This window comes from Anser cygnoides, chromosome 2 (assembly GCF_040182565.1).
Source record: "Anser cygnoides isolate HZ-2024a breed goose chromosome 2, Taihu_goose_T2T_genome, whole genome shotgun sequence".
Classification (NCBI taxonomy): Eukaryota; Metazoa; Chordata; class Aves; order Anseriformes; family Anatidae; genus Anser; species Anser cygnoides.
This window is the reverse complement of record NC_089874.1, coordinates 49,007,043-49,028,000: the sequence shown is the minus strand read 5'-3', so window position 1 is coordinate 49,028,000 and position 20,958 is coordinate 49,007,043. Positions and strand designations below refer to the sequence as shown.

Below are 20,958 nucleotides of genomic sequence, written 5' to 3'. Positions count from 1 at the left end.
TCTAAAGGAAAGTGTTATTTGCCAGCTTTTCAAAATCTTAAGCTATTTTTTTGAATTACTGCCACATTTTACCATTTAATTTTAGTGGAATGTGTCCTGTCACTCAGTTTCATTGTAGAGATAGCCATGGCTGCTTCCGTATGTGTGGGGATAATGAGGCTCTTCCAACAGAATATATTAGATAATATAGAAGATACTCTGTAGCATTAGTCACCTAGAAAGCAGTCTGATAAGGAAACTTTTCTATTCATGATGTGAAATTCCCAGGATTACTAGACTGAGTACAAGTAAAGATGATGTGTAGGTTCCTGTCGATATACTTGGCACTAGGAGTCTTTGCTTTTTGTCTGCCTTACAGTGCCACAAATGAATATTCTACCTTGTCAGTAGAATTGTTAGTGTCTTTTGATCTTTACTGTACATGCTATTATAACATGACTGGAAGTTTCAGTTGTTCAAGTTGATAAAATTGCTGTTAGTTTCATTTGATTTAGTATTGCTGAATAGTTATGGTCATACGTGACTGTAGGTGGCACAGATCTGAGACTTAACACAGCTTAAATACTTGGATTTTTGTGGTTGTTATTATCATAACCAGTTAATTGAGTTGTTTATCACAGAATCATAGACTTTATCAAAGAGATAAACTGTTGAAAGTTGTTAGGAGAGAAATTGAGAACAGAATAGGAAATGCTATGTTTTTGGTAAATCTACCAGACTTAGAAAGCAAATTAAGATTACCATTTGTTTTAGTATATACTGTTTACTTCTAGTCAAAACTTGTGAATTTATAAAGAGAATTCACAGGCTTGTACAGTTAAGCAGTCTAAATGTGTTGATTTCATATTAGACTGCTCTCCTAGTGGCTGATCTTTAGTACAAGTTACTTTAGATTCCTTTAAAAAAAAAAAAAGGCAAAGACACTTACTTCATTCTCTACGAGACACTTAACTTCATTGTCATTGTAGTTATCTTGAAACTCCTGTAGAGAACTTATGCTTCTTGCTACACCTTTTTGTACTCAGGTCTTCTGCTCCTCTCTTCACTGTCACAAATGTGTTATAATGGGGTTGGAAGTCAAAATGAAGATATGGTTGGTTACGTATTAAAAAGAGTGGGAGGCAAAGGTGCGTTTGGCAACTAAAAAATTGAACTGGTGTAAAAGATTATCAATAATAAAGACTGGCTTTCAGAATTAACTGTGCAGGCAGGCCAAAACAACAGTTCTGATCTCCACTGACATTGTTATATATTTCTGTATCTTCAAGTTGCTAGTATCCTGGAAACTTTATTAAGAACATTGATTAATAGTAATTTATTAAATATCAATTTTAATGCAATTTTTAAAATGTATTAAGTCAATTAAAGGAGTAAATTCATTGTTAAGTAGACTGAATTAAACATAAAAAAGTTATTTTTTGCATGAAATGTGACTTTAAAGTGCCGAAAATAATCATAAGGTAAATTTTACTGCCTTTGACTAAATGCACATATAAACGTAAGGAATTTTCTGAGATTGTGTTTAGCTGATCTCTTCATTGAGCGTTACAATGAAGAGGTCTCCTAGATTTGGACGCTACCTTAGTTTTTGTCATAGAACTTTGAGAAATGATAGAATGTGCATTAAAAATCTGCTATTCATAATACTTTCTATTAAACTCCAAATTGTTTGCCGTACCTGCTATGCTTTTGTGGGCCATCTTTTCTAATTTATTTGGTCTGGTTTTGATTTTGAGTCTTTTTTTTTTTTTAAAGAACCTAACCATGTTTTGATATAACTTACCTGATACCTGCTGCTTGGAAATAATATACTGTTTCTGATGGAAAGAGAGAGATATTTCATATGGGTCTGTCTATGTTTTTGCTTGTCAGGCTGTGTAGATATGTGTATGTTTATATCGTGAGTTAACAGGTCTGAATTGACCACCTGTTATATCTTGGAAGAGGATGTTGGTATATCATGACTTGTACTTTGTCTACAGGGTTTGTTTGTTGGTTGTATTTTTGTTTTTGTTTTGTTTTTTTTTAACTCCAGGAAGCAACATTTTCTGGAGTTGTAGCAAGGACCTGGGACTACAACTCCTCAATTTTCATGAGATCTACATTAACTCTTCTTGGGCAGTAGCTTACCCTCTCTGTCTGAGTTCTTCAGTCAATCAAATAAGAATATTAAAACTTAACTGTCTTAAAAACATTAATATATCTACAGAACATAGAGAATTAAAATCAGTATTTGTGCTGTTTCTGAATATGAGTTGTTCACAACAGTTACCGAATGAAGAGCTCTAGAGAGTGGACACCCTCAATTTCAGCTTTTAATATTTTACTTTTCTAAAATGAAGTCTCCAGGCATTTCTTCTGACTTGAGAGGGACTTACCTCTTTTCCACTATGATTGCCAACAAGTTTCAGACAGTGCCACTTACATCAGTAACTTCTGGGGCTGAGCAACACTACCTTTTGGTAACTGGGCTGTGGATAACAACTCATATGTGTGAGATGCTCCAGGACTGAGCGTAGTAATTCTTGACTTGTCAGAGTTAGAAGGGCTGCCTAGTAGGATGTGAAAGAATCCTTTTACCAGTTTTATAGCTCTATTATTATTGATATTGTCGATCTGACTTCAGCATCTCTCTAATATTCTTGCAGTAGCTAACTGGTTACAAAACTATAGACTTTCTTAACAACAGAGTTATTTATTCAAACAGACCAAATCTATTAATGTGTTCTTCAAACATCAATTTTGTATAAATTGTAACATTTTCTCAAAATAATAATGTCTTTAAGTATAACTTGCATTTATATTTTTGTGACTTTTTATTAATGCCTGCTTAAGTTGATTATGTTTGTTTCTTTTTCTTCAAGGTAAAGTGCAAGTTAAGAGTTCAGACATACAAGTTGGAGACCTCATCATAGTGGAAAAGGTTGATACTTTTAAAATATATTTTAGAGACTAAAGATTATTAACATGGTAATTATCTTCTGAAGAAAAGTATATTGAGGTACTTATCTGTGAAGTACTAAGTAAGTAATATTTTAGTTCAAATCTTATTTGAGAAACTTGAAGGAAGTCTCTTTTTGGATATAATTCTAAGCTTAATTGAACGTAAACATTCATTTTATGAATTGTTATATGCTTGAATTTATCTATTGAAGGGAATACAATTACTGAATGACATTCTCTGGCTTGTGCTGTGCTAGATATTCTAAGCTGTCTGACTGCCAATACCTTCCTCCTACTGCTCAAATCCATGTTTTGTGATGTCTGAAGCCTTCTAGGTTAAATTTTTTGTATTAAAAATGGGGGGGCTTTCAAGTTAGTTTTATTGCAAATGGTGAAGGAGAGCTGTGAACTCTTTTTCCACTCTGTATTAGTATTATAATAAAGTCAGTGATGCTTACTTCAGTTGGTTTGTTTTAGTAAGTGATCTGGAAGAAACTCATCTGTAACGAGACCTAAATTCAAGCTATGTAATAAGGAACCTTATGGGTTAGATTTCTAGTTCATCCTTCCTATCATGCTTTGCTGTCAAAGGCTTTTCAGCATACTATGAAGCTGTTGTGACATCCAAATTAACATATTTTTCTTGTCAGACAAAATTTTTATGGAATTTCATTCTGGAAAGGCAACAGACTTTCTTGGTGCTAAGTGATTCCTGTTTTGCTTTGCAAAAAACAGCTAAGCCCTTGATCCTAGAAAGTTACCTCAAGTTGAAGCTTATATCCTTGTATCCAGTCTTGTTTGAGATCTTTTATGGCAAGTTGCTGTTTGCAAGAAGAATAGCTAGTGGAACCTAGTCAGTGATTAGACTTTTCTAAATTTCTTCATGGGATTACAACTATTTAGTGGAATACTATTTAAAAAGGAAAAATCCTTCAACAGATATGCCCTCCTGATTCATGTTACGCTTCCTTGTTTGTTAATACTTCTTCTTTTTCTCAAAGAATTTGGAGAACTCATGAATTGTTAGTGGATAGAGATTGTTTTCTTTTTTTTTTTAACAACATATGAGAAACCCCTCTTCTGTTTTTGGTATAACTTCTATTTCCTTCCTTTCTGTTTTTTTCCTGTAGTTTAAAGAAAAGTAACACACCCAAGTGTCATTTGTCTTGCTGCTCTTAAAAATAGATTTATTCTTGTGTAGTTCATGCTATTTCTTGATTTTTTTTGGTCTGCTCTCTATATCTAATGTCTTGTAGGGACCCTCCAGGCAGCGTATGTTAGCATGGACAAGATTAACATTAATGTGCCTGGGCTGTATGTTTGTGTTTTATTACACCTTGCTATTTTAGAGTTCAGATGGAGGCATCTTGCAGCTGCTCGCTTGCACCTCTTCCAGATCTTCTAGTAGACTGAGAATAAATATTTGCTTTGGCAAAGAAAGAAGCTTTTTAGGTAAAGAAGCTTTTTGGTAAAGAAGCTTTTTAGGGTCTTTATCTTTAAACCTGTAATTAACTATTATACTGTATAGGGAGGATTCTAGTGGCTGCATAAGTAATGTGCCTTCCCTGAAATTTACTGAGATCCATCCACTTGTTGAATCATGCTAGAATTTGGAAAACTGGGATTACTTTTTGGTTATCTGTCTTGTATGAGGTAGATCATTAGCATCTATTTGAGCATTATTTACAGGAGATTACAGACCATATGTTGTGAGTACCTGAAGTCTGTAATGAAAAAGTAATGTTAAAGATTTAAGGAAGTAATGGGTACAGTTCCTTTTGATGAAGATTTTTCTTGGGTATCTCAGTAAGATGCATATAGTTAGTTGTTTGAATGTTGCATTTCATCCACAAGCTCTCTCCTGCACCATCACAGCTTTTTATTTTTATTTATTTATTTATTTATTTATTTATTTTGCTTCTGGCCTAACTGTGGGTGTCTTCAGACTAATGAAATTAAATGTTTTCTGGTTCTGTTTAGAAGTGTATTTTGTTGGAGTAAGCACTTCTCAAATTCGGAGTATGACTCTTAAGCCAAAGAACCAGTCAGGAGTGAAATGTTCAATTGCTCAGTCTAATGGCAAAGGAACAAGTTAACATTGTATTTGACTGGAAGATGCATCAGCAGCATTTCTGCAGTGAAATTAATGACTCATTTGAGCTGAAGATCCATATGTTAACTAGTAACTGCATCACAAATACTAACAACTTAAATGAAAAGCTTTTCTGTACCTGAGCTTTGAATATCCTCTCATTTTTATAGGACTGATCAATTTCAAATCAGCTCTAAGTAACTGCAGTGTGGTTAGAACAGGTTAGCTTTGTGTAATATATCTTTAGTTTCAAATGAAAATTTTGTAAGGTGTTACTATTAGGTCAGGAAAAGGCCTGAAAAGATTGAAATAGTATCCGTTTTTAAAAGCTAAAAGACATTTGTATATGTTAGCTGGAAAACATTCCCCTCCCTCTTGCTTTAAACAGGCATGCTGCTTTCTAGTTGTTTAATCTCCTGGGCTTGTGTTAAAATAATTTATTTATTTATTTTCTATGGATGCAGAGGTGCACATGGTTTTCTTCAAGATAATTGAAGGGATGATTTGGTGAGTTAAGATATTGTTATAGTGCTACTGTAGCTTTTTGACTGTTTGGAACTCTTTTTGAGGATGTGAAGAGGGCATAACACGATAATAATAATAACACATTTAATATTTAATAGTAACACGTAATAGTTTTTTAAAACATGTGAAACAGTAAAGCTTTATCTTAATACTTTGAGAGCTTCTCTTGGATAGCAGTAAAGGGACACAACTTTTTTTAATCTCAAGTGTGAAGTGAAATTAAACCAGCTTCTGTAAAGATTGTGACTATTAACATGTAGTGTTACAAAGCATGCAGATGCAAGAAAACAACTGTGAAGTGCCTCTTTGATTTCACAGAAGCAAGCAGGAATATTTTAGTCCATGAAAAAAAGCATACATGATTTTTAACAGTATGTATGGAGAAGAAAGAACAATAAACCTAAAACTAGGGATCTGGAGCCTATGGGCAGTTGTAGGAGAATTGGAAGACTGTGAGGGAGCTGCAAAAGTTTGTTAATAAAGATTTCATGATAATAACATGGTAATAACACGATAAAATGAAGCCCAGCAACTGGAGAAGCACTTAGCTTATGCTGACTGTTGTCTTATCATAGCTAGATCTCTAGAAAAGAAGTCAGCAGCAATGACAAACTGTAAGAGAAATGGAAGTGCTCCTTCCCCAGAGCTCAGATTCAGCTCAGACTTATGAAAACATAGTATTCTAGTAATTTTTATGACTTGTATATCCAGATTTCACTGCGTATCAGTAAACATTTCTAGCTTCATCTGAATGGTAGTTGAGATTACATAGGTTTCTGAATGTTCAAAGTTATATGTGTTCTTGTTTTAACTTGTTTCACTTTGATAAATATGACATGAGAGGGTAAACGTGATTGACATTTTGTTGCTGTTTTCTGTGACAGTATATTACAGAACTTAATTTTCTCAATAATGAGATGTTAAAGATTTTTGCTGCATGCTTGCCATCTGTTTTTGTATAGTCAGCCTTTTATAGTGACTAAATATCAGGTACTCTATCCTTGGAAGGGGATCTTTGCTTTACTGTGTCAGCAGTAGTAGTGACTTATTTTTTAACTAGAAATGATGTAGTACCTTTCTGCCTACTTCCAAAATATTGAAAACCTGATGGAAAAGGGTATGCCAGTGTTAAGTACTGTTTTTTTTCTCACAGAGAAGATAAAGACAATACAGTATCTAGCCTTCCCTGTGTGCAAGAATAAATTCAAATATTTTAATGCATAAAAGGTTTCACTGTATTATAGGTAAGAAAAGCTAAGAAGAGAGAAGCCATTAAAAAGACATAAAATCAAGATATGTGTTTTCTATTAAAATTAAAAAATGGTCATGTGACTAATTGGATTCTGCCCAGTTTTGTCAGGTATAAAGACTTGATTCTTGAAAAACTCGCCTTGTACCTACTATTCAATGTACTGAATATGAGAGATTCTTCATTGCAGCTGGTAATGATTGTTAAAAAAAAATCATTCTGATTATTAGAACTTCTACTTAAATCTGTATTGGATTGTTAGACTATTATGCGAAATTTATTGTCAGACTTTTGCAAATTTTTAGGGATATTGGTCAAGTTTTTTAGCTTGTTTACATGCAATTAGAAGTTTGTAGGCATGAAGCTAGTAACCTGAAACTTGTGTGATGGATTTGTCAGAGCTGGTAGGGAGGTTGCAAAAATGTATAGGTAATCTATATTAAGACATATAGATGCCTGTATGTCTGGTCTATTCTTACAGTCATTTAAGGAAATATTTAATTTTGAGTTTACATTTCATTTGTCCCCTCCTTTTCTTTCTTTTTTTTTTTTTTTTAATTTTGCCTAATATGCACACAGGCTATATTATTAAGGTTGACGTTCGTCTTGCTTTTTTCCCCAAATCTGAATATGAAGTATTAATCCTGATTGAATCTGGGCTCATAATGGATAATTAATTTCACTACCTTTGTATTTAATGTTGTAAGGCAAAATTTTAAAAATGCTATTCCAATGCTACAGTTGTGGGTTAGCAGCATCTTCAAATTGAGTACTGTTGATATACAGACAAGAACATATATTTTTAACTGTTTGTACTTTTAGAAATGAATGGGAATTGCTGCAACTGATTAAGTATCTATTTATAAAAATGTGTAATTTCAAGGTATGAGCAGAGACTTTTTGCTGTCCATGTAGGGTTTTTAGATAAACTAGAAAATGCATCTATTTTCTAGAATTTCCAGACTCACTCGGTTTTCAAACTTCTTGTTTGTTTGAGATAGTAGGACTGGTCATTGCTTCTGTTTCCTGACTTGCCATCTGCATAGCTCATCTATACTGAACTATACTGAATCAACAGAGAAGATAGCTGTAGTTGTTTCCAATTCCACTTCTGAACCAGTGACCTTGAAAGCTGAACCTATATAATAAAATCTGCAGTTGACTGACATTTATTCAGATCACACTATTCTAAATGGCACTGTTGTGATTGCATGGTGCTCTCAGGAATGTTTCTTTGTAGTAATTGAAAACTTCACCTAGTGTTAGAACATGTATAATATCCAGGATGTTTTATGGTCAGAAATAATATTGTTATGAGTGGGACTTTCAAGACCTAAGGCAAATGTTACTGTACTGCATTATGTATGGTAAAAAGCATCAGCTGCTTCAGTGTTGTTTTCTGGTGTAAATATGTATTTTTTCTCCATTTTGAGTGAGACATGAATTTTTTTCACTCTGAACTAATTTTCTTGGTTAGTCAGACATAGTATTTTGAAGGTCACAAATGCTGTGTCATATAAAGCTGTGTTTAATTGATTAATTTTCTGAATTTTTGAGCTTGTTTACTTGGGGGGGGAGGGGCGGGTTGGAGAGATGGAGACTGCTATGGATTGCTTTACTTTAAAAAAAAAAAAGTTCTGACACTCAGTAAGGAGGGGGATGTGATGCCTTTGAAAAGAGTAAAAAGGTGGAGCGTTAAAAATGAGAAACTACATTCCTGATTTCAAATCAAAGCATATTCAAATTGCTGACTTTCTTGTACTTCAGAGTAGTGTTGTCAGTCCTACATCTTTACCTTTAAGGACACTTGACTCAAAACCAAACAAACTAAAATACTCCTCTGTGTTTGTGTTGATTCCTCTAAGAGGTGTTTGAATGTATACTAATGCTGTTTTTCAGATTGTTGCCTAGATTCCTGTTGGGATAAGTATGTTATAGCTGCTACATGCTGTATGTACTTGTGTTGCATGTAAAGATCAGTTTTGAACCAATTACATTTTTCTGTGATTGAACTTTTGTGGGGTATTACATATATCTTCTGCTTTGATACAGTGAATCAATATATTGCTGTGACTAGGATTACTCTAAAATTTACAGACAGGATTCTGTGCACCGATTGATGACTTGAGGTGTTTCATTGTTTAATGTCTTGAAGTTTTCAGGCTAGTATGACTGCTTACCATCTGAAACCCACCTTCATTGCTTTTCTTCTCTATAAAATAACTAAATAGTTTTCTATACCTTGCAGTTTATGAAGAAAATAAAGCCACAATTGAATTACCGCTGTATTAGTTTTGCAGTTTGATTACAATTATTCCCCATTTCACACTTCCGTTATAAAGTTTTGAAATGCGTATATACTGAACCTCTTAACTTTTTACATTGAGTAAATTCAGTCAGGTTTTTAAGACTGGAATCCATGAGGTTCATGTATGCCATCTGATTGATGGGTTTTGTCAGCTACATTTATTTTCATTTCCACTCTCACTTCAAACAGACAATTGAGCTCTTCAAAAGTAAAAGATGAGCCTTAGCTGTAAAATGGCTTTCAAGGCAATATCAAACAAGTATACCTTGAACATGAAAACCTGAAATTTATTCTCCAATGGAGCTGCTTTTTGTTTGAAAAATATTGTTCTAAGCGAACCTTAGTGAATTATACCCTCTTAACAAGTAATCTGAAATGAATTTTAAGAAATACATTTTAGCATTAAACGAATAGTCAATGCTAATAATACACTGAGATTTCTTAATGAGTTAAATGCAGTCTGTAAGTGAAAAGTAAATGAATCTTTGTGTTTAGCTTCCGGATTGAGCAGGATGACATGTGGCACACCAGGTATAAGCTGTGATAGAAGAAACTGCATTTCATTACTATCCATCTTTTCTCATTGCCATTTCCAGTGTTCACTCCAGTTCCTGTCAGCTTAGCCTGTCACTTTTCTTTTCTAATCCTGTATATCTTTCAAGTTTTGACATGTTGGTTATTTTTACTCCCCTGGTTTTCCATTCTTAAGCACCGTAGTGGCAATGTGTAACTGGTGCTGGTATATGCTTTGTTCACAAGTGATGGGAGAGCTACGTTTTCAGATAGCAGCATGTGCGGGGGATGGCAGTATTGTTCAATCTTGTTTAATTTGCAAAAGCATAGATTGGACTTCTTATAATCAGCAAAAAGTTGGAAACATGATTAGATACAGTGAATTACATACTTGAAAGGGAAATAGCAGAACAAGCCTGCAGCTGTACCTGACCTGGCATGCCGTAGGTACTGAGAAAGAAATTCTATTTTTCTCTTTGTAATGGAGAGGTTTATAAATATGTAAAATTGGAAAATGTTGTTCCATGCCTTGCTGTTTCCTTTGTGTACATTTGAGTGCGTTGAGAGGGAGAGGAGAGCATGAAAGTGAATATTTGGTATATACAATGAGTACAACTTAAATGATGAGATGAATGTTTTAAATTTCACTGTTGTTTTCTTTATCTCTGCTGAATGTCAGTATTTTACGCAGTAAAATATTATTTTTAATATTTCTGTTAGATATTTATATGGTCAAACTACTCTTTTCAGTCATGAAAATGTAAGACTTGGAGGTCTGCAGGTATTTATGATTCATTTACAAAGAACATCTGAAAGGATTAGCTGTTGTTTGCTTATTGTATAATTTTTTGAAAATATTGATTTCTGAATTGCAAACGCTGAATGCAAATTGCTTTGATAAATCCTATTTTAATTGAGTTTCAATCCAAGAGTGACCTTTTGGTGACAGATCTTACTGGACATTCGATTAGAATTCACTTTTTTCCTACTTACGAAAAAATATACCTTTTTTTCCCTCTCAGAATCAACGAATCCCATCTGACATGGTGTTTCTCAGAACATCGGAAAAAACTGGTATGTTTTGATAATTCAAATTGGTTACGTGATAACTTCGTTGTTGCAGTGATATTTTAGATTGTGCATTGTGGTCAAATAAATTGATGGCAGGAGATCTATCTTCATCAGGTTAATGGGAGGGTGTCCATATCTGAGAAAAAGAGTAAACTTGGATTCTAAAATGGGAAATCTTACTGTGAACATGAGACCTATATAGATATGTTCTTCTAAATAGATGATTTTTATGAATTGATGCAACAAAACTTAAAGGTAATGTTAAGACTACTCTAGTATATTTAGGAGACTGTTTAATATGACTTCACAGTATTTTAAAGTATTTGTCTAATCATTATCTTGCAAAATATTAGATGTTACTTGATTATATTCAAGTTATTAAATTGAAAAGAACTGAAATCTTGTCCTATTAATGTAACTAAGATGATTTAAAAAAAAAAAAAGTATTAAAATGACCTAAAACATTTTTTAGGATAACTAAATATTTTACTTTAGAAATAATACTGTCTCTTTGGGCTGTTCCATCCTGGCCCCCATCCCTACACCCCTTGAACACTTTCTCTGAGTGACAGGAAGGAAAATGCTTCTCATAATTCTATTTTTCCTCACATGCTGGTAGGGGAGTACTCAATATTTGGGAAACAAATATCTCCTTTACAGGAAACCTATAAAATAAAGCTGCTTTGATAAAAGTTTGGAAATGACAATTGAACAGCCCCTATATAAGTCAAATGAGTTTCCCTGGTTTGTATTACTACTACTTTTCAGATCATGAAGAGCTGTCTAATGTTTTTCCACAGCACTAAATTTCACAAAGTTAATAGCTGTGATATTCACAAACCCTATATTAGGCGTACTTTGGTATTTTACTATGGCATTGGAGTTCTGTCAGATATGTTTCAGACAAAAAGTTAGATTTGCAGAGGTCATTTGCAAGAGGAAACAAATAGAGAAAACAAATACTTGAGTAGCCTACAGAACACTATTGGAGCTACGTATTTGCTAAAAGAAGAAGAAATTACTATATTGTTAGTGTCTTAGTAACAACTTTGAAATGCTGGTTAGGTGCACTAGATAACCTGTAACTGGTCTGGACTGACAGTTTCCTAGTAGTCTGTATATAGTCTCAATCTTGTTTAACTTCTTTCTGGTTCAGGGTATGTTGGCTTTTCTTTTTATTCTGTCCCACAGTACCATAATTTAATAAAATATGTAATGCTTCTGACAACTCAAAACTCTTGGATCCAGCATGATTATAAAAGGGTTGATGATGTTGCCTTTTGGGCTGCTTGCAGTGTTATCCCTTAGTTCTTATCCAAAAACTGTTTCAGCTGAAATTACACTTGCAAGAAAAGTTATACCTCTATAGAAGAATTACTTTGAACTAGATAACTTGCTTGCAATGCGTAAGCGGTAGAAGGTGTGTTATTTGACATTTTTCCTACTGTGTACTAGACATACTGTATTAGTTAGATATCTAGGCATTTGGAAACAATTGTCATCCTGTCCAGAAGGGGTACGTAGCAGTGGTAGTATCTTCAAATGAAATATGCAGAGAATTCAATATACAATATTCTGTAGTGTTTGCTGTTGTAGGAACATCAAAAACTGTTCATCTGCAGAGAGCTATCTTGCTGTCCTTAATTGGGATCCTTGCAGTGGTTTATATTAGAAGTGTTGTTACTGTTGGAATAAATGAACAAGAACAAAACAAAACAGCTGCCTAGCTTGCAGTGGTGGAAGTTCTTCAATTTCATATTTTGCATCTCTACAGTGTAGCATTTTTACCTCCCTGTTAATTCTTAAGTTCCTGGATTCCAGTATGGGAGGTTTTAAGACATTGTGTTGTGTGCTTTCCCATTAGTACTAATAGTTGAAGGATGAGGCATAGGTATGGTTGTCATTGGTCAATGTGGACCAGAAATGCATCTGCATGGGATGGCTTTGTAACTTTATTGAAATATATATGAAGAGTAAATCAAGGATCACAGTTAATATAAGTAGAACTATCTCTTTGGCAAGGTACAGATGGGGAAAAAGGGAATGTGAATCCCTGTGTCAGAAACGTGGGGAGAAAAAACATTTTTTGAAGGTAAGATAGTTCAAGTCTATGTCAGTATTCAGTGTTTAGGTCTACGTCAGTCAACTTTCTTAGAATGTCTTAATTACGATTTTCCAGTAATTTGCAATCTAGAAAATAAAACTTTTAAAAAGTATTTTACTATTTTAAAAGTTCATTATGTAAGATTGGCAAGTCTCTAAATAAAAATAAAAATTAAAAAAAAAATGGTTGTGAACACTTTGAAGGAGTTGTGTGCCTACTAGGTAAAAGTTCATTATACTGTAAAATGAACAAAGAGCAAATTCAGTGAAATCTGCCCAGAATTCTGATATAAATTATTTCATGTGCACTTCTACTATACATGGAATGTGGTTTTTAGCATTGAAAATTCACTTTGTGTAAACATGCAACAGGCTGACTAGTTATATTCATGTTGTACTCTTAAAAAGAAAAAAAAAAACACTGAACTTCAAACATATGGCAATAATTGTTTTTTGACTAAAGAGCGAACACTTACATCTGTAATTGCTTTTTCTTCGATGTTGTGGTTTTGACTGATTTATGGTTTAATTTATAGACAACACTTTAAATACTTTGTAAAGCACATTAGTTTTTGCATTGTTTTATGTTCTATATGTAATTTTATTTTATCTTCTGTGCAATAAAACAGTTTAACTATAATTTGTTACCATAAATCTATAAAGAGTAAAGCAAAGAGTTTGAACTAATTTTAAAATCCACCTCACTTCCATGTTTTCCCATTTCAGTATTTACACCACATATTAATGTTGTCTGCAGCACTTCAATATCTTGTTTCTTCAGTCAAAAAAGAAGCAATTTGAATTATAATTTGGTAGTTTATGAAGTTCAGCCTAAAACAGTTACGGCTTCTTTTCACCCACGTGTGGTGCCATGGAAGAAATGACGCAGTGCTATGTGCTTTTTTTCCTCCCATCCTCTCCTTCCCAAAAATGCACTTTTAGGAATACAGATTTTTTAGGATTCTTTCTGCTCTACTCTCTTCTACTCTTTGATTAGCTTCGGCTCTGTAAGGAGATCAAGCCTATTGGATTATTTTGATAAAACTGAATTCTAATTAGATGTCTTTTTGTAACTTTATCAGATACATTTATCACATTCTGTCAGCCAGAATATCTCCATATAGTATTTCTGATGTAATGACAATGCAAATTATGTATGTGTGTCTAATTTGCAAGATTCCTATGAATTTTATCACTCTTAGAAAAGTTAGTCTAAAGATAAATGTAGGTGATCTGCTGCTATTTGTTTTTGACTTTCTGATCAGTTGGTATTTCTGTGTGAAAGGAGACAGCTAGATGGCTGAGTTTAGAGCTACGATTACTCTGGGTAATCTTGGGTTATTCATTATGATTAATTAATAATTATTAATAATTAATAAGTAATATTATTTACCTTTGGGTGTTGGAGGGCAATCCTCTGTCTTGAATGTTTTGCTGCTGTCAGACTGCCCATATTACAAACTCTACAAGGTCTTCGTTAGCTTCAAAAAAAAAATGGGGGAAAAAAAAAAAAGGAGAGTAAAACCTTGGAATATCTTTATTTTATATGTATTTGAAAGGGGGTGTGGGGTGGAAGGTTTAGGCAGAATCTCGTGATTTCCACTCATACACAGCAGAGATGATAAGTAATTTGGGAGATTTGTCCTGTTTATCAGCTCTTCTCAAGATTAAAGGTAAATGTTCATGCAGAGCTTGCTACAAAAAGGTGGTTTAAAGGTTATTTTCATTGCATGTACAAGTAGGCATAATGCCAAAAACAACTGACTACCTTAGCAGAAAGCTGTTAAGCAAATGTAGCCAAGATCAGTGTTATGTCAACAGAGCTGCCTTAACTAAAATTAAGCTAAGCCCTAGTGGCCTCTAATGCAGAATTTTCATATTCTTTTTTTTTAATAGCTTGGTATGCTCTTTACATTATATTTGCATATATGCAGTTTCAATTACAAAAGCTAGATGGGGCATTCCAGACATTGTTGTATAACTTTCTGATTGTCCACAGGAACTGCTGACTGAAGCAGGTGTTGATGACTTCAGCATTATGGGAATAATATGTTTCTAAATAAAGACAATTTTCAAAGATAAATTCTTTTCTGAGCTCAAATACCTGTTCTCAAACTTGGTTATGCCTTCTGTAGGTACATACGTGCCTTGGTTCAGTGACCAGATTCAGATACAGGTCAGGTATTATTATACTAACACACAGAGGTGTTCTAACATGAGCTGGACCTGGTCATTCTTGAAAACCTGGTGCATATGTTTATAAGACCTGGTATCTGCCCTATTAGTGCTCTCCTAGCTTTCAGTTATGAAATTACAAGAGTTGGTTGGTTTCAACCATTACTTAGTTGAAATTGGGCACAAATTAAAGGTTCCTGGGAGGAAGGTGACCTGGCAGTACAATAGGATTGTACATGGGAATGGTTATTTTCTAAAGATATTGCAACTGGAAGAAACAGTAGATGACCACCTCTTGGTATGTGACATGCTTCATAGACTCTAGTACTAGGAAGAATTGTGTCTTCTGTACTACTGCTAACTAGTTGGCCTGTGACAACCAGACTTATCATAACATTGTTATTGTACTGTTTTTCATTAGTAGCTTTTCAAGAGGGTAAGAATTGATTAATTTTAGTTTAGCCCTTTTCTTTTTCCCAAGGTCCTTCTTGTTGCATGGATAATGCTTTGTGATACTATGAAAAGGAGAGCTGGGTTTTCTCTTCAGCCTTTCCTGGTAGAAACTGAATTTCTATAGGATAAAATAGAATTTTTTTTACTGGTCTACTTCAACTTTCCTGACTATGGTATTTGAACCCTGTAAATCTGTCTTTTTGCACAGTTAGCATTTTTGCCAGACACTTGATTCTATATAGAGCAAAAGCCAATCCTTCTGCAAAAAACAGTTTTCCCAAATGTCGAAGTACTGAGATAGTCATTGAGGTATTCCTCCTCCAACAAAATTGGAGTTGGAAAAAATGTAAAGGCAGAAGTCTACTAAAATATGGTCTACAGATGAATTTTAATGCATCAACTTCTATACACTCAGCAACTATGACGTTGGCAAAAAATGTGTTTGGTTTTTATTCGTTTGTGCTACTAGAGGAAATACTCTGGAGAGGAACTCCCACTGGCTGCTCAGTTTCACTGGTCACAGATAGCACTACAGTAACTGTAGGATTTTTGTATTTCAAGGTTCATCTGTTCACCCACTGAACATAATTGGTTGCTCTTTGTTGGTCTCATCTCTCTCAGGAACCTCATTACTTGCTTTTGCACTGCAAATAGGTTCAACATAACACTGAATTCATCACATAAATTTCACTATTCGGTATGTCAGGGACCTGACAGGCTTAAGAAGTGGGTCCACATGAAACCCATGGAGTTCAACAAGGCCAAGTGTAAGGTGCTGCACCACCTGGGTTGGGGCAATTCCAAACATCAGTAAAGAATGAGAGATGAATGGATTGAGAGCAGCCCTGCGGAGAAGAGAGGGCTCCAGGAAGACCTTATTGCAGCCTTTTGATACTTAAAAGGGGCTTATAAGAAAGATGGAGAGAGACTTTTTACAATGGCCTGTAGTGATAGGACAGGGTAATGGTTTTAAACTGAAGAGGGTAGAAGTAATTTAGATAAAAGGAAGGAATTCTTCACTATGAGGGTGGTGAGACACCGGAATAGGTTACCCAGAGAACTTGTGGATGCCCCATCCCTGGAATAGTTCAAGGCCAGGCTGGATGGGGCTTTGGACAATCTGATCTAGTGGAAGGTGTCCCTCCAAATGGTAGAGTGTCTGGACTAGATTAATTTTAAAGGTCCCCTCGAACCCAAACCACTCAGTGATGAGTAAAACTCAACGAGCAATGACCAAATGGCACGAGTAGCTATTTGGTAGCTGAAGGCCAAGGATTCTAGACTTTATACAGTCTAATCTGTTCTTTTCATGCATTTTCTTGCTGAAATGTAACTTTAAAATAACTTAATTTTCTAAGCATATGATCATGCATGAATAGTCATCAGAAGATTGTTTTGTATGTTTCTAAGTCCAATATGTAGGCCTGGACATTCCAAAATAATGCATGTCTACTACTATAGCTGTGCAATGGAAGCAATAGGGAAATAGGAAATAATTTACAAATTCTTGCAAACAAATCCCTTTGATTGTGAAGAAACTTCCTGGAAAGATAATGTCAGTTACATGATTGTAGTACCTTGTATTTTTCTGAGCAGCATTACACTGGTTTTGTCTTACCTATATGAGTATTTTAGGAGGTATATTCCTCATATCAGAGATTAGTTTCTTGGATTTCACTTACAAAACTCCTTAAAACTGCTATATTTACTCATGTGTTAATTATCAGTCACAAACACGTTCATATTTTTCAAAATTGTAACAAAACTTTGGACAGCTATAAGCTCTTCAGAAGGAATGGGCAACAAAGGAGGGGCAGTGGCGTGGCTTTCTATATTAGAGTGTGTTTCAATGTTGTAGAGGTCGGGGCTCAGGATGATAAGGTTGGGTCCTTATGGGTAAGGATCGGGGGAAGGCCAACAAGGTGAACATCCTGGTGGGGTCAGTAGTTGGATGGAAACCAGGATGAAGAGATGGACAAGGCATTCTACAAGTAGCTGGCAGAAGTCACACAATCGCCAGCACTTGTTCTTATGGGGTGCTTCAACTTCCCTGATACATGCTGGAAATACAATACTGCCCAGAGGAAGCAGTCTAGGAGGTTCCTGGAGTGTGTGGAATATAACCTCCTGACTCAGCTGGTTAGTGAGCCTACTGGAGGGGTGCCCCGCTAGACTTGATGTTCACAAACAGATAAGGACTACGTAGGTCTGTAGTGAGCACTGCTTTGCAAATGGAAAAGTGCAATCTCACAAGTAGGACGTCCTGTAAAACAATTCTGTTGACTCTGTCTGTACCCCCTGTATGTGCCATAATAGCTCTCATCCCAGCAATTAAGCTTCTCAAACGTGATGACCTCAGATAACCCTCTAAGTGGTGACTGCACCATGGGAAAGAGCGTCACTGTTTCCTGTATCTCTCTCAGGGGGTTCAACTGCAAAGATGTAGAGCAATTGTAGTGAAGAGGATCCTCATCTTTCTCCTTAGACAGTAGTGGCATTGGTCCTGAAGGCTAACTGATTGCTGTCCTTGGCAGTACACTGGCAACTACATCCTTGGTGACGTACGAGGGCAGTGGCTAACATTGGCTTCAAAATTCCAGAAGTTCCCAGACACCTTATTATAAGTTGATGCTGCTATGGCCCTGTGAAATGAATGTTGTAGCTCATTATCTAGCTCCTGAAAGGCCTTTAATGTACAGAAAAAATGCCACATGTTACAAAGATATAGGTAACGTATATAAGCTTGATTGTGGTGTTTTTTCTGTTACTACCACCATTTGCTCAACATCAAGATTTGGAGGACAAACTCAGTGGGTGTTTTGGCATTGACCTAAGTGGGGAAAAGATCTCACCCAGAGAATTTCATCCTCTTTTGGCTAAAGATTCTGTCTATGAGCATCTGTGGCTACTATTAAGACTGCTTTTCTGCTCTTCATGTTGTCTGTGGCTTTTGCAGAGTGAGTTCATGTGCTCTCTTTCCTATATTTGGACAACGTTTTCTTTGCTTGTACTTTGCTCAAGAAAAAGGATGGTTAATATTCTACCAGGGCAAAGGTCAAGATCGTCTTTATTCTCCAGTATTCCCAGAAGATTGATGCTTTTGTATGGTTCCCAATCCTGCATATTCAAAGCATTTTTCTGGTCTCAGTGTACTCTTTTCAGCAAGTTTCCTGAAGAATGTATTCTGCCAAGTAAGCAAGTTGCCCGTAGCGTAACTTTTCCTCTGTAGATATTGCGCTGCTTTGTCTGAAACTTCTGACTTTCAGTTACTTCTTTTTTTAAAAAACTTTTTAAATAATCAAAAAAGTTTAAAGCAATGATTTTGTATTCCACTTGCAAAAAGCAATACAAAATATTTGCTGGTGAGGAAGAGAAATGTGCAAAGTGTGCAAGGTGACCCTGTTTGGCAGGGCAGTTAGACCAGGCCATCTCCAGAGGTCCTTTCCAACCTCAATTATTCTGTGTTTCTGACTGGTGGGAGATGTGGTAGTTGGGAGCTGTCTTGGGCAGAGTGACCACTCAGTGGTAGAGTTCTCTATTCCGAAGCAGAAGTATTCTGAACTATTCTATTTTCCTCCTGAAGTCAGGAGGGGGGGGGTCAGTAAAACTGCTACCTTGGACTTCCAGAGGGCAGGCTTTGAGCTGTTCAGGACACTGGTAGGGAGGGTCCCTTGGGAGTCAGTCCTGAAGGGCAGAGGGGTGCAAGAAGGCTGGACTCTCCTCAAGAAGGAAGTCTTCAAGGTGCAGGAGCAGGCTGTTCCCGTGTGCCATAAGATGAGCCAGCAGGCAAGAAGACCGGCATGGCTGAACATGAAACTTCTGCTGAGACTTTGGGAGAAAAAGAGTTTACCTCCTGTGGAAGAAGGGACAGGGAACTTGAGGAGAGTACAAGGAAGTTGCCAACATATGCAGGGAGAAAATCAGAAAGGCTAAAGCCCAGCATAAGCTCAACTTGGCCACTGTGGTAAAAAACAACAACAAAAAAGTTTTTACAAATATGTTAATAGTAAGAGGAGGGCTAAGGACAATCTTCATCCTTTACTGGATGCAACAGGGAACACGACTACTGAGGATAAGGAAGAGGCTTAGGTTGTCAATGCCTTCTTTACACTTCTCTTTAATAGTCAGACCAGTTACCCTTGGGGTACTCAGCCTCCTGATGTGGAAGTCTGGGACAGGGAGCAGAATAAACCCCCCACAATTCAGGTGAAAATAGTTAAGAGACCTGCTGCTCCACGTGGACTGTTCCAAGTCAATGGGGCCAGATAGGATCCACTTGGGGGGGCTGGTGGATGTGATTGCTGGGCTGCTTTCCATCATCTATCAGCAGTCATGGTCAATCATAGAGGTCCCAGATGACTGGAGACTTGCTAATGTGATGTCCATTTATAAGAAGGGTCATAAGGAGGGCCTGGGGAACTACAGGCCTGTCAGCCTGACCTCAGTGCCAGGAAAGGTGATGGAACAGGTCATGGAACAGGACAACTAGGGGATCAGACGTAGCCAACATGGGTTCATGAAAGGCAAGTCCTGCCTGACCAACCTCATCTCCTTCTATGACTGACTGAGTGACCTGCCTGGTGGATGAGGGAAAGGCTGTTGACGTAGACTGGCTAGATTTTAGAATCATAGAATCATAGAATATCCTGAGTTGGAAGGGACCCTTAAGGATCATCAAGTCCAACTCTTGATACCGCACAGGTCTACCCAAAAGTTCAGACCATGTGACTAAGTGCACAGTCCAATCTCTTCTTAAATTCAGACAGGCTCGGTGCAGTGACCACTTCCCTGGGGAGCCTCTTCCAGTGTGCAACCACCCTCTCTGTGAAGAACCCCCTCCTGATGTCGAGCCTAAATTTCCCCTGCCTCAGCTTAACCCCGTTCCCGCGGGTCCTGTCACTGGTGATAATGGAGAAAAGGTCTCCTGCCTCTCGACACCCCCTTACGAGGAAAAGCCTTTCAGGAAAGCCTTTGACACTGTCGCCCACAATATTCTCCTAGAGAAGCTGGCAGCCCATGGTTTGGGCAGGTACACTCTTTGCTGTGTTAAAAACTGGCTGGATGGCTAGGGCCCAGAGAGTGGCAGTGAATAAAGTGAAACCCAGCTGGTGACCAGTCATGAGTGGTGTTCCCTAGGGATTGATGTTGGTGCCCATCCTCTTTAGTATCTTTACTGATGATTTGGATGAGGGAATTGAGTGCATCCTCAGTGAGTTTGCAGACGACACCAAGTTGGGGGGAAGCGTTGATCTGCTGGAGGGTAGGAAGGTCCTGCAGAGGGATCTGGACGGGTTGGATCGATGGGTGGGGGCCAATGGCTAAGTGCCGGGTCCTGCACTTTGGCCACAACAACCCCATGCAATGCTAAAGGCTTGGGGCATAGTGGCTCAAAAGCTGCGCAGAGGAAAGGGAGCTGGGGGTGTTGGTAGATGCTCGCCTGAACATGAGCTGGCAGTGTGCCCACGTGGCCAAGAAGGCCAACGGCATCCTGGCTTGTATCAGGAATAGTGCAGCCAGCAGGACCAG

General features: G+C 36.6%; 1 protein-coding gene across 3 annotated transcripts in view; it reads left to right on the top strand.

The window, feature by feature from the left end:
• Positions 1-20,958, top strand: part of ATP9B (ATPase phospholipid transporting 9B (putative)) — a 179,207-nt gene that overhangs the window by 47,030 nt on the left and 111,219 nt on the right. For all 3 annotated transcript variants that reach the window (XM_066992048.1, XM_066992047.1, XM_013184775.3), the window contains 2 exons: positions 2,865-2,923; positions 10,653-10,704. In XM_066992048.1, coding sequence (XP_066848149.1) covers positions 2,865-2,923; positions 10,653-10,704 — 111 coding nt within the window. The remainder of the gene's footprint in view (positions 1-2,864; positions 2,924-10,652; positions 10,705-20,958) is intronic.